Source organism: Entelurus aequoreus, linkage group LG24 (assembly GCF_033978785.1).
Source record: "Entelurus aequoreus isolate RoL-2023_Sb linkage group LG24, RoL_Eaeq_v1.1, whole genome shotgun sequence".
Taxonomy (NCBI): domain Eukaryota; kingdom Metazoa; phylum Chordata; class Actinopteri; order Syngnathiformes; family Syngnathidae; genus Entelurus; species Entelurus aequoreus.
In genome coordinates this window covers 33502525-33516973 of record NC_084754.1, presented here as the reverse complement: position 1 = coordinate 33516973, position 14449 = coordinate 33502525, and the positions used below count along the sequence as shown (strand labels likewise).

The following is a 14449-nucleotide window of genomic DNA, read 5'->3' as shown; positions in this document are numbered from 1 at the left end:
CGAGACACTCACCTGTTGTCCGGGCACTAATCAGAGGGCTATTTAGTCTTTGCCCTGGCCTCACTCGGTCTGGCTTCCTAGTTTGTTCCACACAACAGTTGACGACTTTTGTTTCCTGCTCTTTAGCGACTAGTTTTCACACTAGGCTATTTTGGCTTGCTAGCTCCCACGCTAGTCTTTTGGTTCTACCTTAAGTGCTATGAGCACGGTTTTGTTTGTTCAAATATTATTTATTTCTTAAATAAATCATTCTTACCTGCAAGCTGTGTCCGAAGCCCATCTGCATTCCTAGGAGAACAACACCCGCATCACCATGCGACCAGGTCGTCACAGTAGGAAGCCAGCAAGAAAAGGTTCTCCCGCAGCGAGCATGATGGAGGAATTGGACGAAGGTACGTCGATGGTGTTGCGAGCGATGGAGGCGGAGACTCTTCGCTATTCCCCCTCGGAGCGCGAGGACCTGTTATGGGGTCCTAACGGAAAGTTGGTCCCAATCCACTCCGTTTGGCCCGAGGACATTGCCACACCTCCGCAGTACCGGACGCGTCAGCGAAGACGGAAGCCGCCCAAAGGGTCTTCACTTTGCTGCCAAGACATGCCACTCCCTCAAACTCCTCCACCGGTACACAGCAAGCTACATTCAGCCCAAGATTCCCCTCTTCAAAGGTCTGTTAATCCCATCAACTACCTTACCGAGGATTGTTATGACTGGCCTGTCAATCACTGGGACTGCAGCTATGACGTCATTCCGTCGGCACCCCCTGATGACACGCCGCTTGATGACGTTGTCCCGTCCATTTTGGATGACGTCATAGACAAAGACATTTTTAGACATTCTATCAATTCTTTCTGCCAGCCATTTACAAGTGACTTTAATTCTGCAATTAAGCATTATCAGGACATTTTTTTAAGGACTAAATCTAGTCAGTCCCAGTCACCTGACTTTCTAGCTCCACCCCCAGTGACTATTGCTCCGCCCACTGCACATATTTTTTCCCCCTGTGCTCCCACCCAGTCTCAAGTGGGGAGTAAGAATAGACATTTTGGACAATTTAGAGGAGAGGATTCTGCCCTCCTCCTGACCTCCCTCCACCCACCCTTGAAGACGGTTCCAAACCGCAAGGAGCGCGTCTGGTATCCGCTTCTTGAGGGGGGGGCTAGTAATGGGAGCTGTGCTAGTGGGGTGGCACAACTACGCTCAGCCAAGCCACAACCTCCTGCTCGGCCACCGCCACCAGTCCTTCGGCGGGCTAAGCCGCAACCTCCTGCTCGGCCACCGCCACCAGTCCGTCTGCGTACTAAACCGCAACTACCTGCCCGGCCGCCACCACCGGTTTTTCGGCCTGCTAAGCCGCAACCGGCAGCTAGGCCACCTGCAACTAAGCTAGCGCCAAGGCTAAGGCTAGCACCAGCTCCACCACAGGTTCCAGTACTTGCACCTCGGCTGGTTCCCACACCAGTACATGCACCTCGGCTGGTTCCCACACCAGTACCTGCACCACGGCTGGTTCTCGCACCAGCACCTGTGCCACGACTGGTTCTCGCAACAGCACCGGCTGCCACGACAGCGACTCCTGCTGCCACGACAGCGACTCCTGCTGCCACGACGTCAGCGACTCCGGCTGCCACGACGTCAGCGACTCCGGCTGCCACGACGTCGACTCTTCCGGCTGCCACGACGTCGACTCCTCCGGCTGCCACGACAGCGACGTCGACTCCTCCGGCTGCCACGGCGACGTCGACTCCTCCGGCTGCCACGGCGACGTCGACTCCACCGGCTGCCACGGCGACGTCGACGTCTACCGCTTCCACGGCGACGTCTCAGCGACCTCGAGTGGTCCGGCTGCGCAAGCAGCTCTCTCAGAGGTCAGGTAATGGACGCCAGTGGCGCAAACAGCAGCGACACCCAAGACAAAATGATTCCCGGGCGCGGCGCCGCTGCTGCCCACTGCTCCCCAAGGGGATGGGTCAAATGCAGAGGACAAATTTCACCACATCTAGTGTGTGTGTGACAATCATTGGTACTTTAATCTTTAATCTTAATGTTGTCGTAGAACTCTCCGGCTGCTGAACTTCTGGCGCCACTCACGCCCACCTTCTCGGCGGCCACAAACATGGCCTTTCCGTGGTTGCCCGCCTAGCCTGGCGTTCCATTCGCCGCCGCCACTTGACTCGTCCCCGGTGGATTCGGGGACACGTGGCCTGGCGACCCACCACCAAGTCCTCCCCCCGCCCGCCCTTGACTCGTGAACTATTGCTTGTTTTTTTTGGGTTCCAGTTGTTTTTTTGTTTTCAAGGGACATCTGGAATCTGTCCTTTTAGGGGGGTACTGTTAGGCTCCGCTGCCCGGATCATAGTTTGTTTACGTTTTCAAGTCACATGTGTTTTCAGCACCTTGTGTTTGTTTGTTTCTGTTGCCATGACGGCAGATTGTGCTCAGCTGCCTCTGGTTAGTGTTCGAGACGCTCACCTGTTGTCCGGGCACTAATCAGAGGGCTATTTAGTCTTTGCCCTGGCCTCACTCGGTCTGGCTTCCTAGTTTGTTCCACACAACAGTTGACGACTTTTGTTTCCTGCTCTTTAGCGACTAGTTTTCACACTAGGCTATTTTGGCTTGCTAGCTCACGCTAGTCTTTTGTTTCTACCTTAAGTGCTATGAGCACGGTTTTGTTTGTTCAAATATTATTTATTTCTTAAATAAATCATTCTTACCTGCAAGCTGTGTCCGAAGCCCGTCTGCATTCCTGGGAGAACAACACCCGCATCACCATGCGACCAGGTCGTCACAGAAGATACACTATTACGTTCTCAGTTGGTTATTTATGCCTCATATAACGTACACTTATTCAGCCTGTTTTTCACTATTCGTTATTTATTTTAAATTGCCTTTCAAATGTCTATTCTTGGTGTTGGGTTTTATCAAATACATTTCCCCAAAAATGCGACTTATACTCCAGTGCGACTTATATATGTTGTTTTCCTTCCTTATTATGCATTTTCAGCTGGTGCGACTTATACTCCGGAGCGACTTATACTCCGAAAAATACGGTACCAAAAACTTTTTTTGAAGTTCAGGCCAATGCTAACTAGATTCTACATTTTCCCTTCCGTGTATCCCTGCAGTCATTTAATCCGTATGTAGTTTGAGGTTGTTGTTGAAGTTAGTTGAACAATATTGGGTTACCAATTTTAGAATATATTTTCTTATTTTTAGAAGTAAACCAATAATGGATATGGGAGGTTTTTGCGTAGCAAATTACGACCTTGGACTTCAAATATGCATGGAGGATAGAAAAGGTGGGGAAGTCCTGATATACAGCTAGAGATTATTAAACAGAGTTTAATCGTTCTGCAAGAAAAGCTCTGAATTGCATGTAAGAATGCAAGAATTGTGAAGCAAAGGGGGATAAATTTCCACGGCCTGACAGCACCATATTTTGTAAGTGGAGGTACAGTGGCGGCGTCAGAGGCTTAGGCTATAGAAGCGTGGGTGTGTGTGACAGGCGGCGGAGAAGCGATGAGGAGGCAGGAGGTTTTAAGACGAAGGGGAAAAGGGATGTGGGGGGATTTGTGGTGGAACAGTAAAGCCCAAGGGTGAGGAGTGCAGCATGGTGGCTGAGAGAGCAGTGACCCAGAAAACGGTGACACACTGCAAGCACCTTTCGACACCGTATCACTCAAATAGAAACAATTAGTCCACATCCTTGTAATGAGGCTTAATTCAATATTAACTGTGGAGAAAGCAGACAGCGGACATGTTGGGTGGGGGAAGTGTCCGCAATAGTGTATTGGAAGCGTGTTCGCCAAAATCTAGCTGAATTTAGACAGATGACAAATGCTTTTGTGCTGTAATGCCAAGGAGCTGTTTGTCAATGCTTGTCTCCGACACGACTGTGTGGCTCCACCTGTGACTCTGTCCAACATAATAGATGCCATCTACTGTAGCCCATACAAAAAATTAGCATTTAGAAGTTGGATAGGAGGACACCAGTGTTGGGACTAACGCGGCGGTAAATAGTAATCGGACGCGTTATTTTTTATATTCAGTAACTCAGTTACCGTTACTACGTGATGCGTTACTGCGTTATTTTACATAATTTTTTATGTAGTATCGGCTAGAAACTCAGAAGATCTGAGTGTGTTATTGGAGCACTGCAGAAGAGGCGACGGAGAAGAGGCGCGCTTTGTGCATGTGTATGTGTGTGTGTGGGAGGGGGCGTGTCTGTGTTTACTAACAAGACGTCATGGCGAAGCCCGAAGCCGAGTTTCTTAACATGGAGATATTCTCACTACTTTTCTTTTGTCGACCACAAAGAAAATACATTTTTAGTTAAATGTAAGTTGTGTCTTGGATTTAAAGATCCTATCCTAGCAATTCAAATCTGCTGAAACAGCTACAAAAGCAACATGCTTCGACGAAGCAAGTAAAGAGAGTCACACTTCAGCTCCTAAGCAACAGCGGCTGGATTTTAACCAGGCACTGCTAGCCAGGACAACATTGATAGAGCCATTGCAGCACTGAAGGTAAACACACTCTGTCAATTCTCTTATATACGTGTACAGTTCCACTAATGGACATGGCGCGGCGAAGTTGGGAGAGTGGCCGTGCCAGCAATCTGAGGGTTACTGGTTCAATCCCCACCTTCTACCATCCTAGTCACGTCCGTTGTGTCCTTGGGCAAGACACTTCACCCTTGCTCCTGATGGGTCCTGGTTAGCCCCTTGCATGGCAGCTCCCGCCATCAGTGTGTGAATGTGTGTGTGAATGGGTGAATGTGGAAATACTGTCAAAGCGCTTTGGGCCCCTTAAAAAGGGGTAGAAAAGCGCTATACAAGTACAACCCATTTACCATTTACCATTGGAGTGTTACTTTCAAAGGCAAAATTAAAGTATTGCTAGAAACATAATTTTATATGGGACTTTATTGTATTATATGTATAGTACATGCCCCAAAAAGAAAAAAGCATCAAACACAGTATATTTAAATAAATTAAATGTGAAAAAGGGAATAAATATTCAAAATAATCTAGTTTGGTTACGCCATCATGAGCGCAACACAAGGTTGTAAAAGTTTCAACTACAATTCTAAATAAGATGTCAAATGCAAACTGAAATCAAATACACACAACTTAAAGATTGATCAATACCTATTTATGATGATTTATCAAAATATAAAAGAAATATACCTGAACAGAACGCTCATGATGGTTACACCAAAAACTAACGCTATGAATCGCGTTTTTCCACGTTTTTGGGGCATTTTTATGCTATTTCCAAGCATTTTATTTTTATTATCGTTGATTTTAAATGGTCAAACTAATGCATATTATGTATGCATGCCCTAGTAAACAAAAACAAAGTCATATTTATTTTGATTGTTACATTTTGAAGTACATTTGTGCAGGTGGGTGCGAATGTACCCATTACCAGAGCTGTACACATACTCTTTCATTCTAGACTTCTAGAGTGTTTGATTATCACATCACTCTAAATGTATAGACTATAAAGTTCACAAACAAAAAGAGGGATCTTAGTGGGCCAGGCCAATCTTTCCTTGTCTCTAAACTAAAACTGGGGAAATGTGTAAAGTGTTCTGGGCTTCAGACATGATTTTATTTCAGAATTCCTTGAGAGAGAAAAAACGCCTGGTTAGGCTTTGTGTATGTAGTGTGTGCCTTCCTTGGTTTACAGCTGTGCTGTTATTATGCTGTTTGTTACTTATGTATGTTATGTTGCAGCTATTTAAAATAGTTTTGTCAATTTGTTCTGGCCTGAAATAAATTGGCCCTTTGAAACATATCTTTGTCTTTGTGTGTTGTATGTAGACCACATTGCTTAGCAGAGTTCAGTGATGCAAATGCATGTCAAGTTGATCAACAGATTGTATTATTCTCCAGTGCAATAACAGAACTGAAATGAAGGCTAAAGGGGCATTAAAGGGGGCCTTAAAGGCCTACTGAAAGCCACTACTACCGACCACGCAGTCTGATAGTTTATATATCAATGATGAAATCTTAACATTGCAACACATGCAAATATGGCCGGGTTAACTTATAAAGTGACATTTTACATTTCCCGCGAAACTTCCGGTTGAAAACGTCTATGTATGATGACGTATGCGCGTGATGTCAATCGTTGAAACGGAAGTATTCGGACACATTGTATCCAATACAAAAAGCTTGGTTTTCATCGCAAAATTCCACAGTATTCTGGACATCTGTGTTGGTGAATCTTTTGCAATTTGTTTAATGAACAATGAAGACTGCAAAGAAGAAAGCTGTAGGTGGGATCGGTGTATTAGCGGCTGGCTGCAGCAACACAACCAGGAGGACTTTGACTTGGATAGCAGACGCGCTATCCGACGCTAGCCGCGACCGCATTGATGATAGGGTGAAGTCCTTCGTCGCTCCGTCGATCGCTGGAACGCAGGTGAGCACGGGTGTTGATGAGCAGATGAGGGCTGGCTGGCGTAGGTGGATAGTTAATGTTTTTAGCATAGTTCTGTGAGGTCCTGTTGCTAAGTTAGCTTCAATGGCGTCGTTAGCAACAGCATTTTTAAGCTTCGCCAGGCTGGAAAGCATTAACCGTGTAGTTACAGGTCCATGGTTTAATAGTATTGTTGATCTTCTGTCTATCCTTCCAGTCAGGGGGTTATTTATTTTGTTTCTATCTGCAGTTAAGCCCGATGCTATCATGTTAGCTCCATAGCGATGTATTGTCGTGGAGATAAAAGTCACTGTGAATATCCATTTCGGGTTCTCGACTCCCATTTTCAAGAGGATATAGTATCCGAGGTGGTTTAAAATACAAATCCGGGATCCACAATAGAAAAAGGAGAGAGTGTGGAATCCAATGAGCCCTTGTACCTAAGTTACGGTCAGAGCGAAAAAAGATGCGTCCTGCACTGCACTCTAGTCCTTCACTGTCACTTTCCTCATCCACGAATCTTTCATCCTGGCTCAAATTAATGGGGTAATCGTCGCTTTCTCGGTCCGAAACGCTCTCGCTGCTGGTGTAAACAATGGGGAAATGTGAGGAGCCTTTCAACCTGTGACGTCACGCTACTTCCGATACAGGCAAGGCTTTTTTTTTTATCAGCGACCAAAAGTTGTGAACTTTATCGTCAATGTACTCTACTAAATCCTTTCAGCAAAAATATGGCAATATCGCGAAATGATCAAGTATGACACATAGAATGGATCTGCTATCCCCGTTTAAATAAAAAAATTTCATTTCAGTAGGCCTTTAAAAAAAAAAAAATATATATATATATATATATATATATATATATATATAAAAGTAACTAAATAGTTAGTTTTCACAGTAACACATTACTTTTTGGTGTAAGTAACTAAATTAGTAACTGAGTTACTTTTGAAATAAAGTAACTAGTAACTGTAACTAGTTACTGGTTTTCAGTAACTAACCCAACACTGGAGGACACACATGTTAGCCACAGCATAGCTAGTGAGCCAGAGTGCTATCTTTACACTCACATTTTAACAGCAACTACAAACCCTAAAACCAGTGAAGTTGGCATGTTGTGCAATTTGTAAATAAAAACAGAATACAATGATTTGCAAATCCTTTTCAACTTATATTCAATTGAAAAGACTGCAAAGACAAGATATTTAATGTTCCAACTGAGAAACTTTTTTTTTTTTGCATCCATCCATCCATTTTCTACCGCTTGTCCCGTTCGGGGTCGCGGGGGTGCTGGAGCCTGTCTCAGCTGCATTCGGGCAGAAGGCAGAGTACACCCTGGACAAGTCGCCACCTCATCACAGGGCCAACACAGATAGACAACATTCACACTCACATTCACACACTAGGGACCATTTAGTGTTGCCAATCAACCTATCCACAGGTGCATGTCTTTGGAGGTGGGAGGGGCCTATCCCCAGGTGCATGTCTTTGGAGGTGGGAGGGGCCTATCCCCAGGTGCATGTCTTTGGAGGTGGGAGGAAGCCGGAGTAGAACCCACGCAGTCACGGGGAGAACATGCAAACTCCACACAGAAAGATCCCGAGCGCAGGATCGAACCCATGGCCTTCGTATTGTGAGGCAGACGCACTAACCCCTCTTTCACCGTGTTTTTTGCAAATAATCATTAACTTAGAATTTAATGGCAGCAACACATTGCAAAAAGGTTGGCACAGGGGCATGTTCACCACTGTGTTACATGGCCTTTCCTTTGAACAACACTCAGTAAACGTTTGGGAACTGAGGAGACACATTTTTGAAGCTTCTCAGGTGGAATTCTTTCCCATTCTTGCTTGATGTACAGCTTAAGTTGTTCAACAGTCCGGGGGTCTCCCTTCTGCTATTTTAGGCTTCATAATGCGCCACACATTTTCAATGGGAGACAGGTCTGGACTGGGCGAGAGCTTGGTCAGTTGGTTGTTAAAACACTTGCCCAGCTGTATAGTGGTTACACCTCTAATCAAATGAAGAAGAAGGGAATATGCTTTCCCAGGCCTGCTTAGGTCAGGCTTAATCACCTTTGTACTGGCGTCGGTCTTTTCCGCTCAACTGTGTGCAAATGGGGTATGGCTTCTTCTGCGGCATGTGAGTGTGGTGCAGAGGAGTAAACTGCAGACCACATCATAACATCCTGTCCCATATACAGCCATCCTAACGGGAATCGTGGTCTGGCAGCTGTGGACCAGAGCTTGGTCAGTTGTATAGTGGTTACACCTCTAATCAACATCTTTATCCAAACAAAGAAGAAGGTTTGGACTACATGCAGGCCAGTCTAGTACCTGCACTCTTTTACTATGAAGCCACGCTGTTGTAACACGTGGCTTGGCATTGTCTTGCTGAAATAAGCAGGGGCGTCCATGATAACGTTGCTTGGATGGCAACATATGTTGCTCCAAAACCTGTATGTACCTTTCAGCATTAATGGTGCCTTCACAGATGTGTAAGTTACCCATGCATTGGGCACTAATACACCCCCATACCATCACAGATGCTGGCTTTTCAACTTTGCGCCTATAACAATCCGGATGGTTAATTTCCTCTTTGGTCCGGAGGACACGACGTCCACAGTTTCCAAAAACAATTTGAAATGTGGACTCGTCAGACCACAGAACACTTTTCCATTTTGCATCAGTCCATCTTAGATGAGCTGGGGCCCAGCAAAGCCGGCCGCGTTTCTGGGTGTTGTTGATAAATGGCTTTGGCTTTGCATAGTAGAGTTTTAACTTGCACTTACAGATGTAGCGATGAACTGTAGTTACTGACAGTGGTTTTCTGAAGTGTTCCTGAGCCCATGTGGTGATATCCTTTACACACAGTTTTGATGCAGTACCGCCTGAAGGATCGAAGGTCTCGGGCATTCAATGTTGGTTTTCAGCCCTGCTGCTTACATAGAGTAATGTCTCCAGATTCTCTGAACCTTTTATTGATATTACGGACCGTAGATGGTGAAATCCCTAAATTCCTTGCAATAGCTGGTTGAGAAATGTTGTTCTTAAACAATTTGCTCACGCATTTGTTTGCACAAAGTATTGACTTTCGCCCCATCCTTGTTTGGAAATGACTGAACATTTCATGGATGCTGCTTTTATACCCAATCATGGCACCCACCTGTTCCCAATTAGCCTGTTCACCGGTGGGATGTTCCAAATAAGTGTTTGATGAGATTTCCTCAACTTTCTCAGTCTTGTGCCAGCTTTTTTGAAACATGTTGCAGGCATGCTAATATTAGCAAAAAATAAAGTATAATAAGGCCATGCAGCATAAGGCATTAGTAAGTACTTAATTACGACTAATTAAGAGCCAATATGTTACTATAAATAAATAATAATAAATGGGTTATACTTGTATAGCGCTTTTCTACCTTCAAGGTACTCAAAGCGCTTTGACACTATTTCCACATTCACCCATTCACACACACATTCACACACTGATGGCGGGAGCTGCCATGCAAGGCGCTAACCAGCAGCCATCAGGAGCAAGGGTGAAGTGTCTAGCCCAAGGACACAACGGACGTGACTAGGATGGTAGAAGGTGGGAATTGAACCCCAGTAACCAGCAACCCTCCGATTGCTGGCCCAGTACTAATTTGCATATTAATAAGAAACTAATTAATGGTAAGGAAGTGTAAGTCTAAGTCTAACCCAGTGCGCCCTATGGTTCGGAAAATACGTTATATTAAATTATTGTTCATTTTCACCACAATTCAGCTCTAGCAGAGATTTAAAAGTGCATTCTGGTTTTGAATTGGCTCATGTTTGTTTTGTAAGATCCTCCTTCCCTGGACAAAGTGTCACTGTTCCCTGATGTTGCTAAAATTCTCTTAAAATGCCATTTTTCTTTTTGATGCCCTCCTCTTCCCTCTCGCAAGGTCCAGAAGTGTCCTGTCACAGTGCAGCTGTTTTCCTTCTCTCCTCAAATGACTTGTCTTTTCTTTCCTTCTCGTTTTCCCCACCTGCACCACACCTTTTTTCCTGCTCCATTCCTCTCTCTCTTGCTTCTCTCTTTCCATCTCTGTATCTGATTGTTTTGTGTCCCGGGGAGCCAGTGAAGGAAAGCTGGTGGTCCTGTCTTTGGCCATCGGTGTGGCCGAGCAAGACGACTTTGCCAATATCCCTGACCTGCAAGAAACGGCACAGGCGGCCCCTGCAGCCAGTCAGGAGCCCCCCCTCGAGAAGAGGTACCATATAATGTATGGGAGCGCTTGTGTGTGTAAGTCCGTGTGTGTGTGTGTGTGTGTGTGTGTGTGTAAGTCCGTGTGTGTGTTAGGGAGAGTGGCAAATGAAAGGATGTGATGGGTATGATATCGAAGAACAAGCTTAGAAAGGATTTCTGCAGCAAGGTAGGGGAGAGTAGTTTTGACTAATGGTGAGCCATATCACTTAAATGCTTTATGATAAACAATGTACTGTATTTTTCGGAGTATAAGTCGCTCCGGAGCAACGTTCCCTCTAAGGTGCGCGCCTGTGCAATTGAGCACTGCTCAAGCGTCCTCTGCACACGGCAAATCTATGCCACGCACAAAATCAAATAAAAAAATAAGCGCATAACAATTTTCGACACGACACGGACACGACAGAGAAAACAGTTTTCGTCATCATTGTTCAAATATTGTAACGTCTGTCGAGACGCTTTGAGGACATGAATTCCATCCATCACTTTACTGAGCGGCCATAAACACATCACCAAAACATTAGTAAAAAAAATTATATCTAGCAAAACTGGACATTTTCTGCAGTACAAATCAGACCAAAAGCAACTTTGTTATATCAACAGCAGCCGCTCGCTCTTTCTCACTTGCGCCAACACATGCACATATGGCACTTAGCCAGTGATGCGTTTACAGCCACACAAAAAGTCGGACAACTCCAACACCACACATAAAGTGTCATTCCAGGTCGTTACATTATGATTTACCAATCAAATGTGTGCTTATTCTAGTGTCATTTATTAGGAATCTTAATTTATAAATATTAATCATGAAATGCTGTTCGTATATTAAATAAATACTAATAAAAATATATTTTTTACAAACAGGAAGTTGCAGGAATGTACGCATGATCCCCTGCTTACATCTCATTGTGCAACATGTGAATGTTTTAATGGGAACTAAATGCAATGTCTGAAAGGGGTACAAATTACAAACCCCGTTTCCATATGAGTTGGGAAATTGTGTTAGATGTAAATATAAACGGAATACAATGATTTGCAAATCCTTTTCAACCCATATTCAGTTGAATGCACTACAAAGACAACATATTTGATGTTCAAACTCATAAAGTTTTTAGTTTTTTTTTGCAAATAATAATTAACTTAGAATTTCATGGCTGCAACACGTGCCAAAGTAGTTGGGAAAGGGCATGTTCACCACTGTGTTCAATCAATCAATCAATCAATGTTTATTTATATAGCCCTAAATCACAAGTGTCTCAAAGGGCTCTACAAGCCACAACGACATCCTCGGTACAGAGCCCACATACGGGCAAGGAAAAACTCACCCCAGTGGGACGTCAATGTGAGTGACTATGAGAATCCTTGGAGAGGACCGCATATGTGGGTAACCCCCCCCCTCTAGGGGAGACCGAAAGCAATGGATGTCGAGTGGGTCTGACATAATATTGTGAAAGTCTAACACATCAGCGAGAGTCCAGTCCATAGTGGGGCAAGCAGGAACCAGCAGCGTAGAGATGTCCCCATCTGATGGACAGGCTAGCGGTCCACCCCGGGTTTGGAGCAGAGTAGAAAAGAAAAGAAAAGAAACGGCAGATCAACTGGTCTAAACAGGGAGTCTATTTAAAGGCTAGAGTATACAAATGAGTTTTAAGATGAGACTTAAATGCTTCTACTGAGGTAGCATCTCTAACTTTTACCGGGAGGGCATTCCATAGTATTGGAGCCCGAATAGAAAACGCTCTATAGCCCGCATACTTTTTTTGGGCTCTGGGAATCACTAATAAGCCGGAGTTCTTTGAACGCAGATTTCTTGCCGGGACATATGGTACAATACAATCTGCAAGATAGGCAGGAGCTTGACCGTGTAGTATTTTATACGTAAGTAGTAAAACCTTAAAGTCGCATCTTAGGTGCACAGGAAGCCAGTGCAAGTGAGCCAGTATAGGCGTAATATGATCAAACTGTCTTGTTTTTGTCAAAAGTCTAGCAGCCGCATTTTGTACCATCTGTAATCTTTTAATGCTAGACATAGGGAGGCCCGAAAATAAAACGTTACAGTAATCGAGACGAGATGTAACGAACGCATGAATAATGATCTCAGCATCGCTTGTGGACAAAATGGGATGAATTTTAGCGATATTACGGAGATGAAAGAAGGCCGTTTTAGTAACACTCTTAATGTGCGACTCAAACGAGAGAGTTGGGTCGAAGATAATACCCAGATTCTTTACAGAGTCACCTTGTTTAATTGTTTGGTTGTCAAATGTTAAGGTGGTATTTTTAAATAGATGTCGGTGTTGAGCAGGACCGATAATCAGCATTTCCGATTTCTTAGCGTTGAGTTGCAAAAAGTTAGCGGACATCCATTGTTTAATTTCATTAAGACACGCCTCCAGCTGACTACAATCCGGCGTGTTGGTCAGCTTTAGGGGCATGTAGAGTTGAGTGTCATCAGCATAACAGTGAAAGCTAACACCGTATTTGCGTATGATGTCACCTAGCGGCAGCATGTAAATACTAAAGAGTGCAGGGCCAAGAACCGAACCCTGGGGAACTCCGCACGTTACCTTAACATAGTCCGAGGTCACATTGTTATGGGAGACACACTGCATCCTGTCAGTAAGAAAAGAGTTAAACCAAGACAAGGCTAAGTCTGTCATCCCAATACGCGTTTTGATACGCTCTAATAAGATATTATGATCAACAGTATCGAAAGCGGCGCTAAGATCAAGAAGCAGCAACATAGATGACGCATCAGAATCCATCGTTAGCAATAGATCATTAGTCATTTTTGCGAGGGCTGTCTCCGTAAAGTGATTTGCCCTGAAACCGGATTGAAAAGGTTCACAGAGATTGTTAGTCACTAAGTGTTCATTTAGCTGCTGTGCTACAATTTTTTCGAGGATTTTCGAGATAAACGGAAGGTGGGACACCGGCCGGTAGTTTACCAGGAGATCAGGATCGAGGTTAGGTCTTTTGAGTAGAGGATGAATAACCGCTTTTTTGAATGCTAGGGGAACAGTGCCAGAGGAAAGTGATAAGTTTATAATATTTAACACTGACGGACCTAATAAAACAAAAAGCTCCTTGATAAGTTTCCCAGGAATTGGGTCAAGTAAACATGTTGTTTGTTTTGTCCCATTTACACATTTTGACAATTCCTCCAATGTTATTTCATCAAAGAGAGAGAAACTATTTTGGAGGGCGGTATCCGTCATATATACAGTCGTATTTGTGTTAATAGAACCCAGTTGTAGCTGAGATGCATTGTCTTTAATCTCTTTTCTAATGACTTCAATTTTCTTATTAAAGAAATTCATAAAGTCATCTGCTGAGTGGGTGGAGCTACTGGGAGGAGTCCCTTGTTGGGTTAGCGATGCTACTGTACTAAACAGAAATTTAGGATCATTTTTGTTGAGGTGGATGAGATTTGAGTAATATTTAGCTTTAGCTGAGGTAAGCATGCGTTTATAAGTTATTAAACTATCACACCATGCTTGATGGAAAACCTCAAGTTTAGTCGCACGCCATTTGCGTTCCAGCTTTCTACATGATAATTTCTGGGCTTTAGTTTCTTCTGTAAACCATGGGGTACGCCTTTTAGGGGCCCTTTTTAGCTTTAGCGGTGCTACAATATCAATGGTGTCGCGCAGGGCGTCATTAAAGTTGTTAGTGAGGTTATCAATAGAGCCCACATAATTTGGGAATGGTGCCATTACCGAAGGCAGTAGGTCAGTAAGAGTCGTCGTTGTGGCAGCATTAATGTTGCGGCTGCTATAGTAGTTATTATTATTT

At 44.2% G+C, this 14449-nt stretch overlaps 1 protein-coding gene across 4 annotated transcripts in view; it reads left to right on the top strand.

Moving 5' to 3' along the window:
• Nucleotides 1–14449, top strand: part of LOC133641730 (synaptotagmin-7-like) — a 136709-nt gene that overhangs the window by 31545 nt on the left and 90715 nt on the right. For 2 of the 4 annotated variants that reach the window (XM_062035678.1, XM_062035675.1), the window contains one exon: nucleotides 10530–10673. The exons of 1 other annotated variant lie outside the window; for it this stretch is intronic. In XM_062035678.1, coding sequence (XP_061891662.1) covers nucleotides 10530–10673 — 144 coding nt within the window. The remainder of the gene's footprint in view (nucleotides 1–10529; nucleotides 10674–14449) is intronic. One more of the 4 variants, XM_062035676.1, reaches the window with a different exon arrangement.